The sequence below is a fragment of the Heloderma suspectum genome, chromosome 3 (genome assembly GCF_057233095.1).
Source record: "Heloderma suspectum isolate Gila_16-S chromosome 3, 16-S_ref, whole genome shotgun sequence".
In the NCBI taxonomy this organism is placed as follows: domain Eukaryota; kingdom Metazoa; phylum Chordata; class Lepidosauria; order Squamata; family Helodermatidae; genus Heloderma; species Heloderma suspectum.
In genome coordinates this window covers 206,407,298-206,427,517 of record NC_139460.1, presented here as the reverse complement: position 1 = coordinate 206,427,517, position 20,220 = coordinate 206,407,298, and the positions used below count along the sequence as shown (strand labels likewise).

Here is a 20,220-nt window from a genome sequence, read left to right as displayed (position 1 = left end):
ACATAAACTGTGTCCAGAGAAGGAAATATATGTTTGTTGTTGTTGTTCAGTCGTGTCCGAGTCTTCGTGACCCCATGGACCATAGCACGCCAGGCCTTCCAGTCCTGCGCTCTCTCCCGGAGCATGCTCAAGTTCATATTCATTGCATCGGTGATGCTATCTAGCCATCTCATCCTCTGCCGTCCCCTTCTCCTTTTGCCTTCAGTCTTTCCCAGCATCAGGGTCTTTTCCAGAGAGTTTTCTCTTCGCATTAGGTGGCCAAAATATTTGAGCTTCAGCTTCAGTATCTGTCCTTCCAATGAGCACTCAGGTTTGATTTCCTTTAGGATTGACTGATTTGACCTCCTTGCAGTCCAAGGGACTCGTAAGAGTCTTCTCCAGCACCACAGTTCGAAAGCATCAATTCTTTGGCGCTCAGCCTTCCTTACAGTCCAGCTCTCACAACCATACATTACTGCTGGGAAAACCATAGCTTTGATTAAACGGACCTTTGTCGGCAAGGTGATGTCTCTGCTTCTTACTATGCTGTCTAGGTTTGCCATAGCTTTCCTCCCAAGGAGCAAGCGTCTTTTAATTTCATGGCTGCAGTCACCGTCTGCGGTGATCTTGGAGCCCAAGAAAGTAAAATCTGTCACTGCTTCCATTTCTTCCCCTTCTATATTCCAGGAAGTGATAGGGCCAGATGCCATGATCTTAGTTTTTTTAATGTTGAGTTTCAAACCAGCTTTTGCAGTCTCCTCTTTCACCCTCAACAAGAGGCTCTTGAGATCCTCTTCGCTTTCTGCCATTAGGGTGGTATCGTCTGCATATCGGAGGTTGTTGATAATTCTCCCGGCAATCTTAATTCCGACCTGCGATTCATCCAACCCAGCGTTTCTCATGATGTACTCTGCATATAAGTTAAATAAGCAGGGTGACAATATGCAGCCTTGTCGTACTCCTTTCCCAATTTTGAACCACTCGGTTGTTCCATGACTGGTTCTTACTGTTGCTTCTTGACCCTCATACAGGTTTCTCAGGAGACAGGTAAGGTGGTGTGGTACTCCCATCACTTTCAGAATTTGCCACAGTTTGTTGTGATCCACACAATCAAAGGCTTTAGCGTAGTCAATGAAGCAGAAATAGACGTTTTTCTGGAATTCTCTTGCTTTCTCCATGATGCAGCGAATGTTGGCGATTTGATCTCTAGTTCCTCTGCCTCTTCAAAACCCAGCTTGTACTTCCGGTAGTTCTCGGTTCGCATACTGCTGAAGCCTAGCTTGTAGGATTTTGAGCATCACCTTGCTGGCATGTGAAATGAGCGCAATTGTGCGGTAGTCTGAACACTCTTTGGCACTGCCCTTCTTTGGAATTGGAATGTGAACTGACCTTTTCTAGTCTTGCGGCCATTGTTGAGTGTTCCAAATTTGTTGGCATATTGAATGCAGCACTTTAACAGCATCATCTTTTAGGATTTTAAATAGCTCAGCTGGAATACTGTCATCTCCACTAGCTTCGTTGTTACTAATGCTTCCTAAGGCCCACGTGACTTCACTCTCTAGGATGTCCGGCTCAAGTTCAGTGACCGCACTGTCATGGCTATCAGGGACATTCAGATCTTTCCTGTATAGTTCTTCTGTGTATTCTTTCCACCTCTTCTTAATCTCATCTGCTTCTGTTAGGTCCCTGCCTTCTTTGTCCTTTATCATGCCCGTCTTTGCACAAAACGTTCCCTTGAGATCTCCGATTTTCTTGAAGAGATCTCTAGTCTTTCCCATTCTGTTGTTTTCCTCGATTTCTTTGCATTGTTCATTTAAGAAGGCCTTCTTGTCTCTCCTTGCTATTCTCTGGAACTCTGCATTCAGTTGGATATATCTTCCCCTCTCTCCCTTGCTTTTCGCTTCCCTTCTTTCCTCAGCTACTTGTAAAGCCTCATCAGACAGCCACTTGGCTTTCTTGCATTTCTTTTTCTTTGGGATGGATTGAGTTGCTGCCTCCTGAACAATGTTACGGACCTCCGTCCATAGTTCCTCAGGCACTCTGTCTATCAGGTCTAATCCCTGAAATCTGTTCCTCACCTCCACTGTATATTCATAAAGGATATGATTTAGGTCATACCTGAATGGTTTAGTGGTTTTCCCTACATACTTCAATTTCAGCCAAAATTTTGCAACAAGAAGCTCATGATCTGAGCCACAGTCAGCTCCAGGTCTTGTTTTGACTGACTGTATAGAGCTTCTCCATCTTTGGCTGCAAAGGACATAACCAATCTGATTTCGATATTGACCATCTGGTGATGTCCATGTGTAGAGTCGTCTCTTGTGCTGTTGGAAAAGGGTGTTTGCTATGATCAGCGTGTTCTCTTGGCAAAACTCTATTAGCTTTTGTCCTGCTTCATTTTGTACACCAAGGCCATGCCTGCCTGTTATCCCATTGATTTCTTGACTTCCTACTTTAGCATTCCAATCCCCTATGATGAAGAGGACATCTTTTTTTGGTGTTAGTTCTAGAAGGTGTTGTAGGTCTTCATAGAACCGATCAACTTCAGCCTCTTCGGCATCAGTGGTTGGGGCATAGACTTGAATTACTGTGATGTTGAATGGTTTGCCTTGGATTCGTACTGAGATCATTCTATCGTTTTTAAGATTGTACCCCAGTACTGCTTTTCCCACCCTTTTGTTGACTATGAGTGCTACTCCATTTCTTCTAAGGGATTCTTGCCCACAATAGTAGATATGATGGTCACCTGAATTAAATTCGCCCATGCCTGTCCATTTTAGTTCACTGATTCCCAAGATGTCGATGTTCAATCTTGCCATCTCATGTTTGACCACCTCCAACTTACCTTGATTCATTGATCTGACATTCCAGGTTCCTAAACAATATTGTTCTTTACAGCATCGGACTTTCTAAATATATGTTAGTCCATCTTTTTATTTTATTTAGGAAGGAATCCTATGTCCCCTAGACAACATCTGGGGGGACATAGGATTGTTCAATTTTCTGGTTCCGAGCTTGTAGACAGGGCTCTGAGCTGGGAGCCAGGAAACCGTGCTCCCCCCCCCTCGTAGCTGGCACAGAGAGAGCTGTGCTGGCCACCTCTCTGCGCTCAGGAACCTGAGCATGAAGATGGGGGAAAGGGGATGGGGAGGGGAGGGGAGGAGACTGGGGAAGCTGCCTCATGCAGCTTCCTATGCCACCCCAGCCTCCTTCCTTCCTGTTCTGCCCTCCCGCAGCTAGACAGCTGCAATCGGCTGTCTAGCCGAAAATGCAGGGCAGGATAAGTGCGGAGGGAACAATCCCCTCCATGCTTCTCCTGCCCTGCATTGGATAGGCGGCAGCCTCTGACTTCGGAGGATGCCGACTATCAACATAGGTCTGCGCCCTTAAAATGATTTTTAGGCTGCTTAAAGGGAAGAACCCTTTAGAAATATAAACTCTGTACCTAAAATAGAGGGTTTGAGGTTTTGCCAAGAGATAAGCAGTAGGCATGTTAATTCTGGACACCCCCTCCCTACACCCTTGAACACAATTAGCTTGCCTCTAGTAGGGGCCAAGTGTGCATTAAATCAGAAGCAACTTACTACGTTGTTCTCCTCTTTACCTTTCATGTTCAGTTTTTGATGAAGTCCTCCAGAATTCTAGTTTTTCAAGTTGGCGTTTCTAGTTCTATTGGCAGGAGGAGCTAGGCTAGTTTGGTTGCTTCTGCACTGCACTGATTCACTCAGTCTGTTCTTTCCTGGTCTGCTGTTCTGAAGGATTCCTTTATATATACTAGATGGGGTAGGAGGGCAGCCAGTCAGATCTCTTCAACACTTGGAAAGCCAAATCTGCCTACTTCCAATAGAGTGTTTCGGTTTTTAAAAATTTATTTAAAATATTTCTTGGCCACCTTTCAGGGCAGAAGCCCTCCCAAGGTGGCTTACAGCAAAAAAATACATAAAAACAGTTAAAATATTAAAAGTGATAAAAACAATAAAAACAACAATAAAAGCAGCAACAATGTTAACAGCAGTAACAGCAACAATAGCAGTCATATCAAGAGAAGGTCAAGGTAAAATAATATGTTTTCAAGACCTTCTTAAAAGTCTGCAATGATGGAGCATGGTGGACCTCCGATGGCAGTTTGTTCCAAAGGCATGGGGCCACTGCAGAGAAGGCGCTCTCGCGTGTGGTCACCCACCTCTCACGGGTGGGCAAATGAGAAGGGCCTCTCTTTCTGATCTTAAAGTGCGGGCAGGCTGATATGGGTGTAGGCCGTCCTTCAAGTAACTTGGTTGCAAACCGTTTAAGGCTTTAAAGGTCGAAACCAGCACTTTGAATTGGGCTCGGAAATGCACCGGTAACCAGTGCAGCTGGTGCAGTATAGGCATTATATGATCCAATCAAATGCCCCCACCAGTACTCGGGCAGCCACATTCTGGAGAAGCTGGAGTTTCTGAGCTGTCTTCAAAAGGCAGCCCCACATATAGCGCATTACAGTAGTCCAGCCTGGACATGACTAGTGCGTGGATAACTAAGGCAAGCTTCATCCTCTGCAGATAGGGCTGCTGTTGGTGTACCAGCCTAAGCTGGTAAAAAGCACTCCTGGACACCTCAGCCACCTGGGCTTCCCCAGCTAGCTCAGAGTCCAGGAGGACTCCCAGACTGCACACTTGGTCTTTCAGGGGGAATGCAACCCCATCTAAGGCCATTTGTAAACCTCCATCTGAAGTAGTTGGTTTCCCAACCCATCATACCTCCATCTTGTCTGGACTGAGTTTCAGCTTGTTCACCTTCACCCATCCCAAAACTGCCTCCAGACACTGGTTCAAGAGTTACACAGCCTCTCTGGGATGTGCAGATGGAAATGAGAGGTAGAGCTGAGTACCATCCGCATACTGATGACATTTTAGCCCATACCTCCTGTTGACTTCCCCCAGCAATTTCATGTAGATGTTAAAAAGCATAGGGGACAAGATAGAACCTTGTGGCACCCTACAGGCTAATGGCCAAGGGGTTTAAAATCTGAAACCCTTGGATCCATTGGTAGGTGCAAATCCTGCATTCAAGCTACAGTGCCCCTCACAAGAGGATGTTTTTGCCAGAATGGCTCACTAAAAGAAGAGAATTTACATTTTTATTTTTGCCAAGTGACAAATTTGGCAAGATCTGAGCCATAAATGAGTCTCAGTTTGTGGGCATAAATCTGCTGAAGGAGACACAGACGATGTACTGCTCCAAGTCTTGAAATGAGGCTAAAAATAATGTTCTCTAGCTTTTTGTTAATCTGTAGACATTGGGATGGGGGAGCAGGTCTCAGGTATAATACAGATACATTTTATCTACCTTTTGAAGACAAGCCAGCCATGAGGGAAGGGATTTGAAGTTCATATAGTTCACTGCTAAAACTTGTCGGATTTTGCCCCAGACTAGCAGGCCATGAAATACTGTACTATATAGCAAATGTTTGGACCAAGATCCAAAGAATCGTGTGCTTAGTTCTATGAACCCGAGAGAACTTTGGGTTTGAGTATCTTAAACCGCAGCCCTCTGTGTCACTTAGCAAACTGGTGGGGATTTTAGAAGCAGCTTGTGATATCTAGCATGTGGTGGTGGTCATTTACTGCTCAAAGGAAAAAAGAAAACAGTTCCACTGGGCATGCCCAAGCTCTTGCTTCATGTTCTACAGCAACCTTCCCTGATCTGGTACCCTCCAGATGTGTTGAATGTTGGGAGTAGCAGTCCAACACCTCCGGAGGGTGCCAGGTTGGTGAAGGCTCTTCTAAAGTAACTGTTTGGAACTGGGCCTAGATTATTTTATGTTGAAAAGCTGCACCCTTTCTCAGCACATGCATCCCTTTTTGTTCCTCTTCTCTCTCCACCTCCCTTCTTTCTCCCCCCCCCTTTTGAGTACCGCCAGATTTAAACTAAAGAAGATCCCAAGGAACACCTTTACAACCAGGGACAAAAAGCTACGGTATTCAACCTTACCACTGAAATCAGAGAATGTTCCCCAGGAGTCCCAAAGTCATTTTATCTGTGGAGAATGCCATGGCATGCAGTGGCTTACACTGAATCAGATTAGGCAGCCATCAGGGGAACCTTCCTGACAACTAAAACTCCAGCACCTCACTAGTTATTAATAGAAAAACATGGCTAGAATTAGAAAGACCCTGACTAAAGTGGTAGGAAGGATGAAAACAGTTAAGGTGATTTCCTTCTGTTCATGATCCTAAGATGTCATAAGAAGTCCATCTCACAGCATCTGTGCTGAAGGAATGATCAGTTTATCACAAAATCCCAGTTTATCTGGGTGGGTGCACGTTTTTCCCTTTCTCCACCAGTTTTGCTGATGGCAATTCATGTAATGTTGCCCCATAAAATGTAATGGGAGCAACTAACTTGCTCTTATCTGTATAGTCCTGCCCCTTCATTTATATAGCCTTATCTTGGCTTCCATTTCTTGGTCACACAATAATGTGACTAGCCAGGCGTGAGCAACTTGACGCCCTCCAGATGTTTTGGCCTACAACTCCCATCATCCCCAGCCAGCATAGCTTATGGTGATGGATGATGAGAATTGTAGGCCACACCTGCCCTAGATGATGACAAAGAGAAGGAACCCTAGAACCGTTTTATGTATATACACACACAACTGCTGTAAACTTAAATCTACCATCTTACATAGCTTAGATTAAAGGAAGCATGCTGTGACTCTTAAGAGATGCTGAGCATCTCATTTGGGACTGTCCAAATGTACATTCTTTGAGTGATAAAGCCTCTGTGGAAACACACTTCCCATCTTTTGGCTATATGTATACTCTTCTCCAAGACAAAAAAAACAGCTGCACCAATATCCAGTACCCAAGCAGTTCATTCCACAAGCAGGGCCCACCACCGATTCCGTTCTGCAAGCAGCACCCACCACTTGCACAATGGAGATTTAGTGCTTCCTTTACAAAGCCCCGAAACAAGCAGAAAAGCTTGTTTCTGAACCGGGACAGGTTGATGGAGCTCTTTTAGATGAGCTCTGCCAACCTGCCCCAATCTAGGAATGAGTGTTTTTGCTCCTTTCCAGTTCCTAGAGGAAACCCTGAATTCCTGTTGCGAATTGGTGGTGGCTCCCACTTGCACAATGGCCCAATTGGATACTGCCCATTGTTCCCATTCTCTCACCCTCATTCTCTTACATTCTCTCTCTCTCTCTCTCTCTCTCTCTCTCTTACAGCTGTTTTTTTAATCGTCACTGCTGTTGTACAATCTTCTCGCCAAGATCAAGCTTGGGGAAAATGGCTTGGGTTGTGTTCTTAGGGGGCCGAGTTAAAGGCAAACAGCCTGTTTAAAGCATGGTGGGAGGTGCCAGACAGCTGAGCCAATCAGCATTAGATTTGCTGATGTATGTGTCAAAAGCATCATGAAGCGTGTGTGTGTGTGTGTGTGTGTGTGTAGAGGGAGGGAGAGAGAGAGAGAGAAACTGGGATGGACACTGTAGCAGGTTACAACTGGGCTTAAGCTAGCACCCAAATGTTAGATGTTATGACCTTGTCTAGTAAATGCAATGGAAGGATGATGGGAGGATCACATTTTTTATGCACTGTAGCAGGGGTGGGCAGACTTTAGACTTACAAGATCTACTTTGTTTTCCACTAGAGCCGTGAGGTCCACCATCCAAAGCTAAGTGCAAAATAGTGACTCGGAGAGGCAGACATAGAATTGCAGAACAAGGTGACTCTGAGCACATGTTCAGCCCAGGAATGTTTTCTCTACCCGAACTGAAGCTTGCACATAAATCCATTCATATACATATCTGCTCAACTGTTTTCCTCCAAAGGTTCTTAATTTCAGCACTCTAATTTAGGAGGAATGAGGGCTATTTGTTGTAATTATTGTTAAACCATTGGGAGTCAGAAACCCTTGCTGATCTATTGCAAATCACTTGGAGATCTACCAGTAGATCCCAATCTCTTTTTTGCCTACTTTTTCACTACACCAAACCCTTCTGCAGATAGAAAACCAGCACTGCAGGGAACGTGTTAGTCTAAGTGTCACTTTTCTGTTTGTAGATAGATTTTTTAAATTTGGCGGTGGGGGGGGATGTTCAAAAGTGGTATCGGACTACAGAGAACCAGTGTGGTGTAGTGGTAAGTGTGTTGGACTGGGAGCTGGGAGATCCAGGTTCTAGTGCCCACTTGGCCATGGGAGCTCACTGAGTGACTCTGGGCCTGTCACAGACTGTCAGCCCAGCCTACCTCACAGGGTTGTTGTTGTGTGGATAAAATGGAGAGGAGGAGGATTATGTAAGCTGCCTTGGGTTCCTTGCAAGAGGAAAAGAAGTGGGATATAAATGCATTAAATAAATAAATAACTACAGGTGGGGGAAGTGGTACAATCAATTGTACCCCCTTGTTTTGCTGCACATATAGACCCATACTGTTTTATGCTGCATTTGGGATACCTTCTTTTCCATGAAAATGTACACAAGGGCCTACAACTCGTGTACAAAGATTTCTTCACGTTGCATATATCAAGACCAAGAGAGATTTCCAGCTGAAGTCCATCCCTTCAAAATAAGGTTGTTTCTCCCATTCTGCAGAAAATGTTAGCATCCTTCTGTTGGGACACAAGCCAGAACGTGTTCTGCTTGAGAACAATGAGAACCTGCTAGAGGTTTCTCTGCATAACAAAATGGAATAGGGGAGGCGCTAAACAACAATCGAATGCTCTTCTATAAAGCCATATTATGACAGCAATGTTAAATTCTGCAAAAACATTCAAATCAACAGGAAAAGGTTCAAGTACTGCTTTTATGCAGTGTGGTTTAGGGCAGTAGTTTTCATACTGTATTCCTATGAACCTGGAGTGTCCTGCAGAGCTTTTTATGGCATTATCATTTAGAAGATCCATAATTTTGGACTGACATGCCGTCAGTTTTCTGGAAGATTGCTTAACCAGCACCTCCAAATCTTCCCCAGCTTATGTGCATTGAGTAGGGCATATGCTCGGATATGCTGGGACATGCTGTCAGTTTGCATCAGCACAATAGAGAAGCCCTACACACTTTCACAGTGCTCCATTTGACTAAGACTGAACCAGATGCACTCCTCCCCAAAAACAAATCCAACTTCTGCAATTCTCAGAAGGTCCTCAGCAGACAAGCTGATATAGAAAGATTTCCCTGAGGGCTGGATGTTTGAAAGCCTCTGATGGAAATAGAATGCTGACTTGAGCCAGGAAGACTCAGGTTCAAATCCCCACTTAGCCAAGATGATTGGGTAGCCTTGGGCAAGTCACTAATTTTCTATCTTACTTCTCTCACAGGATAATAGTGTTCCCATAGATATGCCATGCTGAGCTCTGTAATGGAAGAATGAAATGCAAAGTTGACACATACCAGGCTGACCATACGTACCGTTTTAAATTGCACAGTACCGTTTTTTTCATATTTCCCGACCATCCCGTCATTTTAATATAAATGTCAATTTTGTCCCGTTTTTAATTTTTTGTAAAAAACTGAACGCGTTTATCAGAAGGCTCTATGCTAATCAATGCGTGCAGTAAAACTACTAGTGTGAAGAAAGAGGAAGTTCCATTTACTTTGTCCAGTCAGGGCCAGGCTTCTTGAGCTAGCGACGATCAGATGCTGCCCCCTTGCTTGTCTGCAGTGGCAGGGGATCCAAGAGGCGGTGGCCAAGCCCCATTCAGCGTATGGGAGCCAGGAGGGCGAGTCTTACTGTTATTTCTACCATCATTCCGCCCACAGAGATTCTTTCTGCCCTACATTCAGTTTGATGCGTCCCGTTTTTGTCATCCCAATATCCCGTTTTTGTCTCAAGGAAATATGGTCAGCCTACAACATAATGCAAACGCACACTTATGCATGTGTGTGTTAGTATGCTAAATAAAATTTTATTTTGGCTCTGGTTAAACACACACAGAAAAACAGTATATCTGAAATCTTTATGCTGCATTTAAATTCTTATATAAAAGAAAATATTGTCAGCTTACACTGATAATTATTAGACTTGGAAATGGTATAGTGATAAATCAGCAGTTTCGTCATAAGTGGACATAATACACAGACTTAAGCCCTTCTGTGTAGGGATATATGAGAAATTTGTTTCAGTTTGTTTTTGATCAGGATTTATCCAGTTCACACCTTCTGGACTGAAAATTGGCTCGAACACAATCTATGATCAAAGTCCATACATTACCAAGGTTGAAATGTGATTCGCGGACCAAAAAATGTGTTCGATAGGATGCCTTCATTTGAAAAAAAGCACATGAAAAAATGCTTACTTTTGAAAAATACACACAAATACATTTTATTCAATGGGAGAAGAATGTGTACATTTAAAAGATCTGCACAGTTGTTGCGCATATTTGGAAAAATACACAGGAAAATATGCATGAATTTTCATGCGAAAAGAAAAAAAAAGGATTGGGATCTAATACAGATACGAGATGGAAGGAACTTTGACGTGGAATTTGGAGAACTTTGATGAACTCAAGTTTTGCTTGTTTGCACATCCCTACATCTCAGTCCATTTCCAAAGTGCTGTTATTTGCACTGTAGCTACATGTACTCCATAATTAATGTAAGGAGGGAATATGACAGCATATTCAGTGCATGGGTAAGCAAAGCTAACACATTGAAGACTGCTGTTTCAGAGAGTGGCACTGTTAAAAATCTAGAGTGCAGCCTGCTTTGATTTGTGTCCCAACCCCATTATTTGCTTGATGTTTGACCAGTCCGAAGAAGCCAATTTCCCTCTTCTTTGTACAATGGTGATTAAAAGAAAACAATTGAGCTTCTAGAAATGTGGATGCTTGAAAAGTGGTTCAATGGGTGTTGTGTTTCCATTGCTGTGAAAAATGCTCTCTGCATGGGGCTAGCCATTCAGACAATTTGAAAATTGCAGAACACACAAGAAGTCATAATAGCATGCCAGGAATAATTATCCACCTGAGAGAGAGAATCTCTGGCATGCTGTTGTGACTCTCTCTTTAGGATTGTGCACTGCTGACTTCCGCTTCATTTCTAGGTGAAATTTTCTTTTATGGTACATTGGGTCCCCCATCCTTCCTTAGATAATGTAATCCCTGGTTTACAAAAAACAAGCCAATGAGCTGCCTGATGAGAGCTATAAAAAGCAAAGCATTGATAATTCATTACAAAATGGCAGGTACCTTTTTTCCTGGCTTTTGTGGAATCTGGCTCCAAGAAAAGATAACCATTTCTGCTAAGTGTGGCAGAGGAAGCAGGTGGTGGTGAAGTCTGTAGAGGATGCAAAAAGTCCAAGGCTGAGGTAGCAAGCTAAGTAGGAGATGGAGGTGAATTACCTCAAGGCAGAGCTGGACAAAGCAAGCTGTGTGTGCAGGTAAGAGGCAAGCAGGGAAATAGTCCAGCAGACGGGTAACTGGCGCTGAAAGCCACCTCCACGTGTGCTTTACCATTAGGATGTCATTGAGGACATTTTGCTCTTAGACAGTCTGGTCAATTGTGTGGTGCCAGTGCAGAATATCAAAGTTGTGAAATTCATGAGTGCTTTATCCTTGAGTTTTCTTTCTTTGTGTGTATAAACATATACATATATCTTCACTGTGTGTGAAGATCAGACACACGTGTCTGTTTAGCACTGCATGTGCACATTGGGGGTCATCCGGTGTCAATTGCAGCTTTCCCGGTTTGGGCACATCTGGTGAAATAGACACTTTAAAGATACTCATACATCATGTGCAGCCCGACCCCCCCATTCCCTACAGGAAATAACATTGGGTGTGTTTGTACATAACAATAAGCCAGGATTCCTGATTTATCCTGGCTTACCGTGAATGAGTAGTGGGCTAATACATAAAGCTCATTCACTCCTGTTTTGGTTCTGCCAAACCAAACCAGAAATAGATAGCTTAGTGTTATGTCTGAACCTACGTTCCTGGTTTGTTTCACCAAAACAAGCCAGCAACAAGCTAGGGTTTGTTGTTGTCTCATGAATCCTGGCTTGTTTGGGAGCAACAAACCAGGATTCCGGGTTCTGACATAGTGCTAAGCTATTCATTTTCAGTTTATCTGCCTGCTCTTGTGATGGGGGTGTGTGTCAAAGCAAGAACAAATGGGCTGCATGCAGCTGCATAGTTCATGTACACTGAGGTTTAATAAGCCAGGATTTCTGGATTAAATTGACATGTGAACATGGCCGTTATGTGTGAGCAGTCCTCGGTGTGATGTTTCTCATGCTGTGAATAGGAGCCTGGATCAAGATGGGGATACAAGACATAGCGACGGTGGCAGTTGCTGGATTTGCACTTACAGGGAAAGGCAGACATGTGCCTGTGCTTGGGTTTGGGGCTTCAAACAGGGCATGCTTGCATGTTTTGTGAGCAAAAATGAAATTCTCATACATCCCTATGCACATAATCTGGAAAGTATGATTCAGTAATATGTATGTGTGTATGTATAAATAAATGTAAGAGTAGTAGCCCCATGGAACATGTAGGAAAAGAGTTTTTCCTTGCATGTTCAACCTCAATGGTTTTCAAAACACAAGATTGGAAAGTGTTGCCACAATCCATGATGAACTTGGCCAGCAGAAGGCCCACTGGAAAGAATAAGAAGGTACTGCACTTGAGTACAATTGTGGTCTTGCACATCTTTGAATGAGGCTTTTGCAGGAGGAGTTTATGATCGACTGTGCCCAGGGTATGGATAAGTGTAGCAAATTTCATCTGGGCCATAACACTGACATGCTTACTTAGAAGTCCACTTAACTTCAATGGGACTTACTCCTTAGAACAGCCTTCAGCAACCTGGCTCCCTGCAGATGTGTTGGACTAAAACTCCAGTGATCCCCAGCTAGCATAACTCATGGCCTCGCTGGCTGCGTATGATAGGAGTTGGAGAAGGCTGCCGCAAAAAAGTAAATATGCATAGTGTTCCACCCCTACAAAACCAAGAGCTAGAATCCCCTTTCTGTTGCTTTGTATTTTATCCATTTGTTCCTAATGGGAAGAGATGCCGGCAATGCATTCAGTGAAAAAGGTCAGAATTCTAGCTGAACTTCCCACACTTTCCAGCACAGCTTTTAATTGCAAAACTCCTGAACATGAACATATCATAGGGGTTGTTTGTTTTTCCTTTGTTCAAAGTAAAAGCAACATAGAAGTGAGAAGTTAGAAAGCATTGTCCAAGGGCAAGGAGACCTTCTAAAAATGCAGGGGGTGGGGGAAGTACAGTATTCAACTCTATGCCAGGGATAGCCAACCCTTTGAAGTTAGGGAACCTGTGCCTTTCATAGTTGAGGTAATTTTAATGACTTCTCGTGTCACAGTGTTGCAGGTGTTTGAAAAGTTCGACCTACCAAAATCTCCTCACGTACATAACCAGGAGAGGTACTGGCACTTTGAAATCCCTGCCCTTAAGCCTCTTTCCCTCCTTGCCCATCAGGCTCCATCTCGATTCAGTCTTCATTCCCACATCTGTGAGGAGTGGGTTTTACAAGCAACGTTCCTCTCTGAAGCACCCCTCCCCCCTCTGGCCAGAAGCCTCCGAAAACTGCTGATGGCGATTTTTACCACCTGCTGACTATGTCAAATAGGCATTTTGTTAGGCTTTGACAGAAAAAGTCTCTGAGGCCTTTGGTAATCCTTATAAAATGCTGGCTTTTCCCCAAAAGCCCATGTGTGTGCTGGTTTGATGGAGCTTCAACATTACCTGTCCCACTGTATTAATGTGCATTCTTCACAGCAGTTATTAAGTCGTGGAAGTGATTTGCGATGCCAGCCTGCGACTTCAGAAAGGGTGGCTTTTTGTGGAGTGGGGTGGGTGGGCGTAACACGTGGCAGAGTGAAGTCAGGCGGAGTCTGGCAGAGTCTAGAGGAAGATAGCAGGTCAGGCTAGAGCTAGGCTTGAAGTTGGAGAGTCAGATGAGGAGCCTGGGAGGAATCTAGTGTGTCTGGGGTGTACCAATTTAAAATGGGTTATGGATGGCAGCTACCGGAATTTGGCAGGTCAAAGCTGGTGCCTGACAAAATCTTGTGTTTTACAGGCTTTTGCCTGATGGAATGCCGTTTTACTAGAAAACACTGGTTAGCTGACAACTGTAGAAGTGATGGGCCAGCTTTAAAATCAGCCAATGTGCTTTCCCAATATGGGAAACCCACTGGGCCTAAGCCCCTGCATGCACCTCAGTTCTGAAACCACAAATAGCTGCTCGCCCTATGTGGCTTGCAAGGAAGGTGGTATAGCTCAGAGATATAGGTTGTAAGCCTGATGGCAGGGCCTCCTTTTCACTGATGTGAGTCACTTTGGGAGACAATAATTGTATGAAAAGCAGGATAAAAATGCAGTAAATAAATAAACAGCGATTTCTGGCTGATTGTGCCAGCATAGGGGAAGAGAGATTTGAGGGGTTTACATCTGTATTACACATGCATGCACACACCAACTTTCTCCCAAAGCACCCGGGGTGGTTTGCAGTTTAATGACATGGCCAACCATCTAAGAGACATGACACAAAAGGCAGGGGGAAAGGGATGGGGAGGGAATAGAATCAGCATATTCAGAGACCAATTCTTGTATAATGTCACATGATGATCAGGTGAAATGGATGCTGATTGGAAGCAGTTCTGGGAGAGGAGGATCCAGATGGCAGTGTTAACATTATACACTTGTCCCCACTCTTATCACTACCACCACAGCATATTGAATGACTAGAAGCAAAAGACCACAGGGTTTCTGTACCTTTTAGGAGCTGCGCTGAAAAGGAATGTCAATGCATGTAGTTTTCCCTAGCCCCATGTGCAAAAATTCAACCTTCTACACATCTATTGAAATTAAAAGGACACTATATCTCTATGTCTGATCATCCTAATACAGGGGTGGCAACCTGAAGCCCTCGGACTAATTTCATACAGCCTTCAGCCTAATTTCAAAAGCCCCCTCTCTGCATGCAATCAGTTCAGTCCTCTGGCAAGAGCGATCTGTCCCTTCCCTGGCAGCTCACATGACCTTTTTCTTACCTCTTCAGACTAAATCAACAATTTCACAAATTTTAGTTTTCATCTTACTGAATATATACAGCACAGTTCCTTGATGTTTGAGTCTCCTACTAATACACAACTTCCAGTTATAGACTCCTCATTGTTCTGCACGGTATTGCTAACTACCATGGAACAATGGAGGCACTGCCCCAACGCTGGGAATGTGGAGAACATTGGAGATGCATTACCTCTTGAATCTTGACTACTGAATTCAGGCTCCACATAGATGTAGGCAACCTAACTGTTCCCTGGTAGGGTTCTAAACACAGGCCTGCAGCAGGATTTCTCCTAGGCCAGGGAAGAGAGGAAGGCTAGGTAGTGCTGGAGCCAGTAGTGCTGGCTCCAGGTTTTTGAGGGCTCTTGGGCAATACACCCTCAGTGGGTCCCCTCCCTCAATGAATCTGTCTTTTCACCACCATTGTCACCAGCTGCTATTGCTCCTCAGCTTCTTTCCCATTATTGCTATTATTTGCTTGCTTGACAGGCATAGAGCCAGTGAGCAGGTAGGGAGTAGAATCTGCTGTTCCCTTTCTCACCACCACCATTGTGTGGGCCAGAGCAAGAGGCAGGTGAACAATCACATTGCAATGGTGAAGAGGAGGAGCAACTCCAGGGGGCTTTTATCAGTGGGCCCCTATAGGGGTGTGGGCCCTCAGAAGGTGCCCAGCCATGCCCATCCTTGATGCTGGCCCTGCTTGTACTTAAGTGGCAGTGCAGAGTTAGTTCTCCAGGCCTGAATACAACACAAGAGATGTGATTTTGGCCAGCTGTTAGTAATTTATGCCCATATTTAAAACTCATGTGCACATGTCTAGGAACTCTGATTATGCTCTGTTCCTTTTGTACCCAGGCCACCTTCACCCACACCCATCTTCTACTTTCTTTGTATAATGTAAACATACAAATCCCTCCAAATTCCACTCCATGGCTACTCACTAAAGAATACTGTGATTCAATGCCACAAAGATTGCTTTCCTAGCTTGATTCTGTAAATGCTAGAACCCCTTAGGTTCACGTCTCTATAATTTATAGGTTTCTTTCTACATAGATACAAAGCGCCTGAAGAGGCAGCTGAAAATACATTCCTGACTTTATTTATTTGAAGCATTTTTACCTTGCTCTTCAGCTTGACATATACCCAGGCATCACAAAGGTATCATGATCTATGTGTAGGAGGGATCTGGAAAAGAGGGGATTTTTTAAAGTTTACTTTATAAAAAATACTCAGATAAAAGGGTTAAGAGTTACATGTGCAAATGAACTGCATTATTGATTCACAAAATGTGAATCAGCTTGGTGCAGAATCAGGATCGTTTTGGCTCATGTATGTGAATGTTCCCAACTATGAAATATAAAGAACAATTGCTATGTCATCTTAATTCAGATTATATCTCATCTTCAAATTTTTAAATTTGTATTTCCTCTCTGTTTCTTTTACAGTCTGACACCAATGCAAGTTACCTACGTGCTGCCCGGGCAGGCAACTTAGAAAAGGCTCTTGATTATTTGAAAACTGGAGTGGACATCAACATTTGCAATCAGGTTGTGGAAATATTTGATTAATACATGTTTTGTTTTGTTTTGCTTATTTGCTTATATTTGTGTCTACTTTTTGACAATACCAAACAATAGCTAAAGCTTAGACAATTTGAACTGAGAACAGTAGGGCAGCTGTGGAAAACATGTGGCCACCCAGATGTGGTTGCACCACAACTCCCATCATCCTCAACTATTATCCATGCTGGGTGCTAATGGGAGTTGGAGTCCAACAATAGAATGCTCCCCTTGTGTACTTTTCTAAACTCCTGATGGCTAGATCGCATCACCAATGCAATGAATGTGAACTTGAGCACACTCCGGGAGAGAGCGCAGGACAGGAAGGCCTGGCGTGCTATGGTCCATGGGGTCATGAAGAGTCGGACACGACTGAATGACCGAACAACAACAATCCAAAGAATACTTATTATCACACATTCTGTTTCTTACACGGGATTTGTAGCATGTTATACTGGATTTGTAGCTTAAAACTCTGAATTGTATGTTGCTTAATGCAACCAATTAATTAGCAAGTGAATTTGGGAAGGTCTTTCTTTTTTTACAAGCCCTCATCACATTGGAATGCGACCTTTAGGCCTCTTGATGTATCAGTTGTTGTTCTGGGCACCCTGCATCAATCTTTCCCATTCCTTTTTGTTTTTATCAGAATGGGTTGAACGCTCTCCATCTTGCCTCCAAAGAAGGCCATGTAGAAGTTGTTTCAGAACTGATACAGAGAGGCGCCAATTTGGAAGCAGCAACAAAGGTCTGTAGCTGATATCTAAATGTCCTACTGTTTTCTTACACAGATTCCACACTTGTGAAGTGTTGGCCAGTTGACCGCAGCAGACAATAAGGCTTTAAGCCAGGCCTGTAGCCAGAGCCTAAGAGACAGTGGGCCTTAAAGGTCGGTAGCTGCAGAGAAAAGAAAGAAGTATTTTTATATGTGAAATTGGGTGTTGCAGAGACCAGAAATAGGCAAATTCATGTCAGGAGATTAGGCTTCCTCCCTTCAGCTCAGGCCCACGTTCCATATAGTTAGTGAACAGAACTGGGGATGTGGCCATAGTTCAGTGGTAGAAAATATGTTTTGGATGCAGAAGGCACCACTCCCTGAAACTCAGGTGGTGAGTGTAGACAGAAATGTAGCCGAACTAGGGCCACTGAGTAACAAGAGAGGGAGGTATAGGTATACTTAGGGAAGCCCTGGGGTTTGCAGAAGTACAAAAAGAATCTTTAAAAAAAAACTTAGGGGAATAAAACAACTACCCAATGAAAACTGAGCATGCTCAGTAGCCACAGGATGTTGGAAAATAAAAGTTTAGTGGGGCAGAGATAGAATGCCCTGCTTGAGCTCTTTATAGTATCCCGTAGGGGAGGGCAGGGCTGGCTTGCAGGAACGCTCCAGTGAGGAGGTGAGGATGCACGGTAACACTTTACTGCAGTCCTCACTTGTCTCTATTCAAAAGAATCTCAGGTAACTGGCTAGGAGAGACCCACCCATAAATCTTGGAGAGCAAGTGCCAGTCAGAGTAGACAATGTAATTATTTTCCATCTACAAAACACAGAACTAGGACTGGCATAAAACACTGACCTGCAGAGTCAGCTAGCAGTTGGTACAGCAGCCTCAGGCCTTCCTCTGCTCCAGTGCCCCATGTGACCTTAGGGCATGCCCACACATCATCAGTTTTTAAGAAAGGATTGATTAGTGTCCCCAAAGAAAGGAATGCATCTCAGTTATGAACTACCGTTACAGGCAGTACTATGCTAGATGGCCCAGTGGGCTGACTCATCATAAAGCCGCTTTGCGTATTTAGCCTCTTACATGCTACTTGTGCCAAGAGCCTTTTTGATTTTAGGGCTGTACTGACATTCTCCTTTTCCACAAAGAAATACCTGGGTCAGGATAGAACAGGGTGCAGAACCTCAGGCCCAGGGGTGAAATCCAGCCCATGTGGGGTCCCAATCCAGCCCCCTGGGATTCCCCAGAAGACTCCGCCCCTACCCCCAACCACTGATCATGTGGTGGTTTCCTGGCTTTTGCGTAGTTTTCCCCCATTCTAAAAGGGTGAAATACCTCCCCTAAAGCTTAGTTACTGGCAGTAAGAGTTGTAAGCTACAATAAGCTGTTATTTTATTTTTATTTTTCTTGTATTTTGGCTCTGTCTCTTTGTCTCCCCGCCCCCAACTGCTGGAAGGTGGCCGCTGAGAGCTTCTCCAAAATAGAGTTTGGTCCTTGGGCTGCAAGAGTTTTTGCACCCCTGGCATGAAGGGACATGCCACAAAACCTGTCATGAGGGTCAAGGGGGCCTAGCTGCTTTTTCTGTTTGCACATCACTAAGGGCACAATCCTATGTCTGTTTAGACAGGGGGAAAAAACCCTCTTACAACTCCCAGGATTCCCCAGCCAGCCATGCTGGCTGGAGAATGTTAGGAGTTTTCTCTGTCTAAACATACACAGAATTGCATCCTAGCTTGAATTAGATTAGTCCAATGGATGGCAAGACATTGGCACTGGCAAAGTTTTATTGCAGCACCTGAGTCTTCCAGCCACCAAGGGTGATGAAACTCCCAGGCGTTACTAGTGTCAGATATTCTTAAACTTATATGGATCTGTATTTTGTTAAAAATGAGATAAACTCTGCAAATTAAAATTTTGTGGCATCTTATTTACTTTCTCAGTACTGAGCCATTCATTTGAATTGCACTCTCAGCAGTAAGGATTAGAAACAGGTGAAGCAGAAGAGCAGAAGCCCCAGGTGATGCAGTTGCATTGTGTGATTTCAGACAACAGGTGGCTGATCAAATGTTTCAATGCTTCCTAGCAGAAAATCCTCCCTACACCAGGGGTGCAGGACCTCTGGCCTGTGTGGCACCCCAATCCAGCCCACGCCACATCTTGTGAGTTCCTTCAAGAGGCAGGGCTTAGGGTCCAAGCCCCACCTCTCATCCCCACTACTGTCTCCAAGACTGAAGATAGCAGTGGGACTGAGAGGTGGCAGGACTCGCTCACACGGGAGGAGAGAAGGCTCTTCCCCTCACATAGGCAAGTCCCAGTTCCAGGCTGCCCTGTGTCCCTGCTGCAGCAGCGAGAGCCTAGGCTTTTGCTGTGCAGGGAGGAGGCACAGAACTTTCCAGCATGAAGAAAAGAAAAAGGGGGGGTGATGGCAGGGGCGGGGTATAACCTACTGATGTTATACAGCCCATGGAGTGCATGCTAGGGTGCAATCCAGCCCCCCACCCCAAAACAGTTCTTCACCCCTTACCTACATATATAAAACTAGCATGTCAAGAAAAAGGCAGAACCTTATCCCTGATGTACTAGTTTTAGATGTGGGGGCAGGGAATTCAGATATTTTAGTGAAATTAATTAATTAATTAATCAACCAACCAGTTAATGATAATTTGAGACTTGCACTCTGAAGTGGTACAACCCAGCTACAGGTATATGACACGAGTTTTCTACTCATTGGCTTTAGAATCCCTAACTTTGAAACACTGGGCAGCATCCAATGTAGCATTTGGGTAGCATTTTCCAGGGAATCTGGGGGCTGCCAGAGGAAGGAAGGGGCAGGGAAGGGATCTTCCTGGAATTCCCATTTTCCAGGGCAGCATTGGATGTCTCACAAATCCACTTTCAAACAAACCTCTTACTTTCTGGAAGGAATAGGTTAAGGACACAATCC

At 44.2% G+C, this 20,220-nt stretch overlaps 1 protein-coding gene and 1 long non-coding RNA gene across 2 annotated transcripts in view; one reads left to right on the top strand and one right to left on the bottom strand.

The window, feature by feature from the left end:
* LOC146350657 (uncharacterized) overlaps positions 1 to 18,186 on the bottom strand; it is a 31,403-nt gene extending 13,217 nt beyond the window's left edge. Inside the window, exons 1-3 of the long non-coding RNA XR_014789347.1 lie at positions 18,129 to 18,186; positions 16,112 to 16,177; positions 11,149 to 11,236 (exon numbers count right to left, since the gene is read on the bottom strand). This is a non-coding gene — a long non-coding RNA (uncharacterized LOC146350657). The remainder of the gene's footprint in view (positions 1 to 11,148; positions 11,237 to 16,111; positions 16,178 to 18,128) is intronic.
* The window catches only part of ANK3 (ankyrin 3), a 320,808-nt gene that overhangs the window by 112,291 nt on the left and 188,297 nt on the right, over positions 1 to 20,220 (top strand). The window contains exons 2-3 of the mRNA XM_084845353.1: positions 16,438 to 16,539; positions 17,201 to 17,299. Of these exons, the coding sequence (XP_084701479.1) occupies positions 16,438 to 16,539; positions 17,201 to 17,299 (201 nt within the window). The remainder of the gene's footprint in view (positions 1 to 16,437; positions 16,540 to 17,200; positions 17,300 to 20,220) is intronic.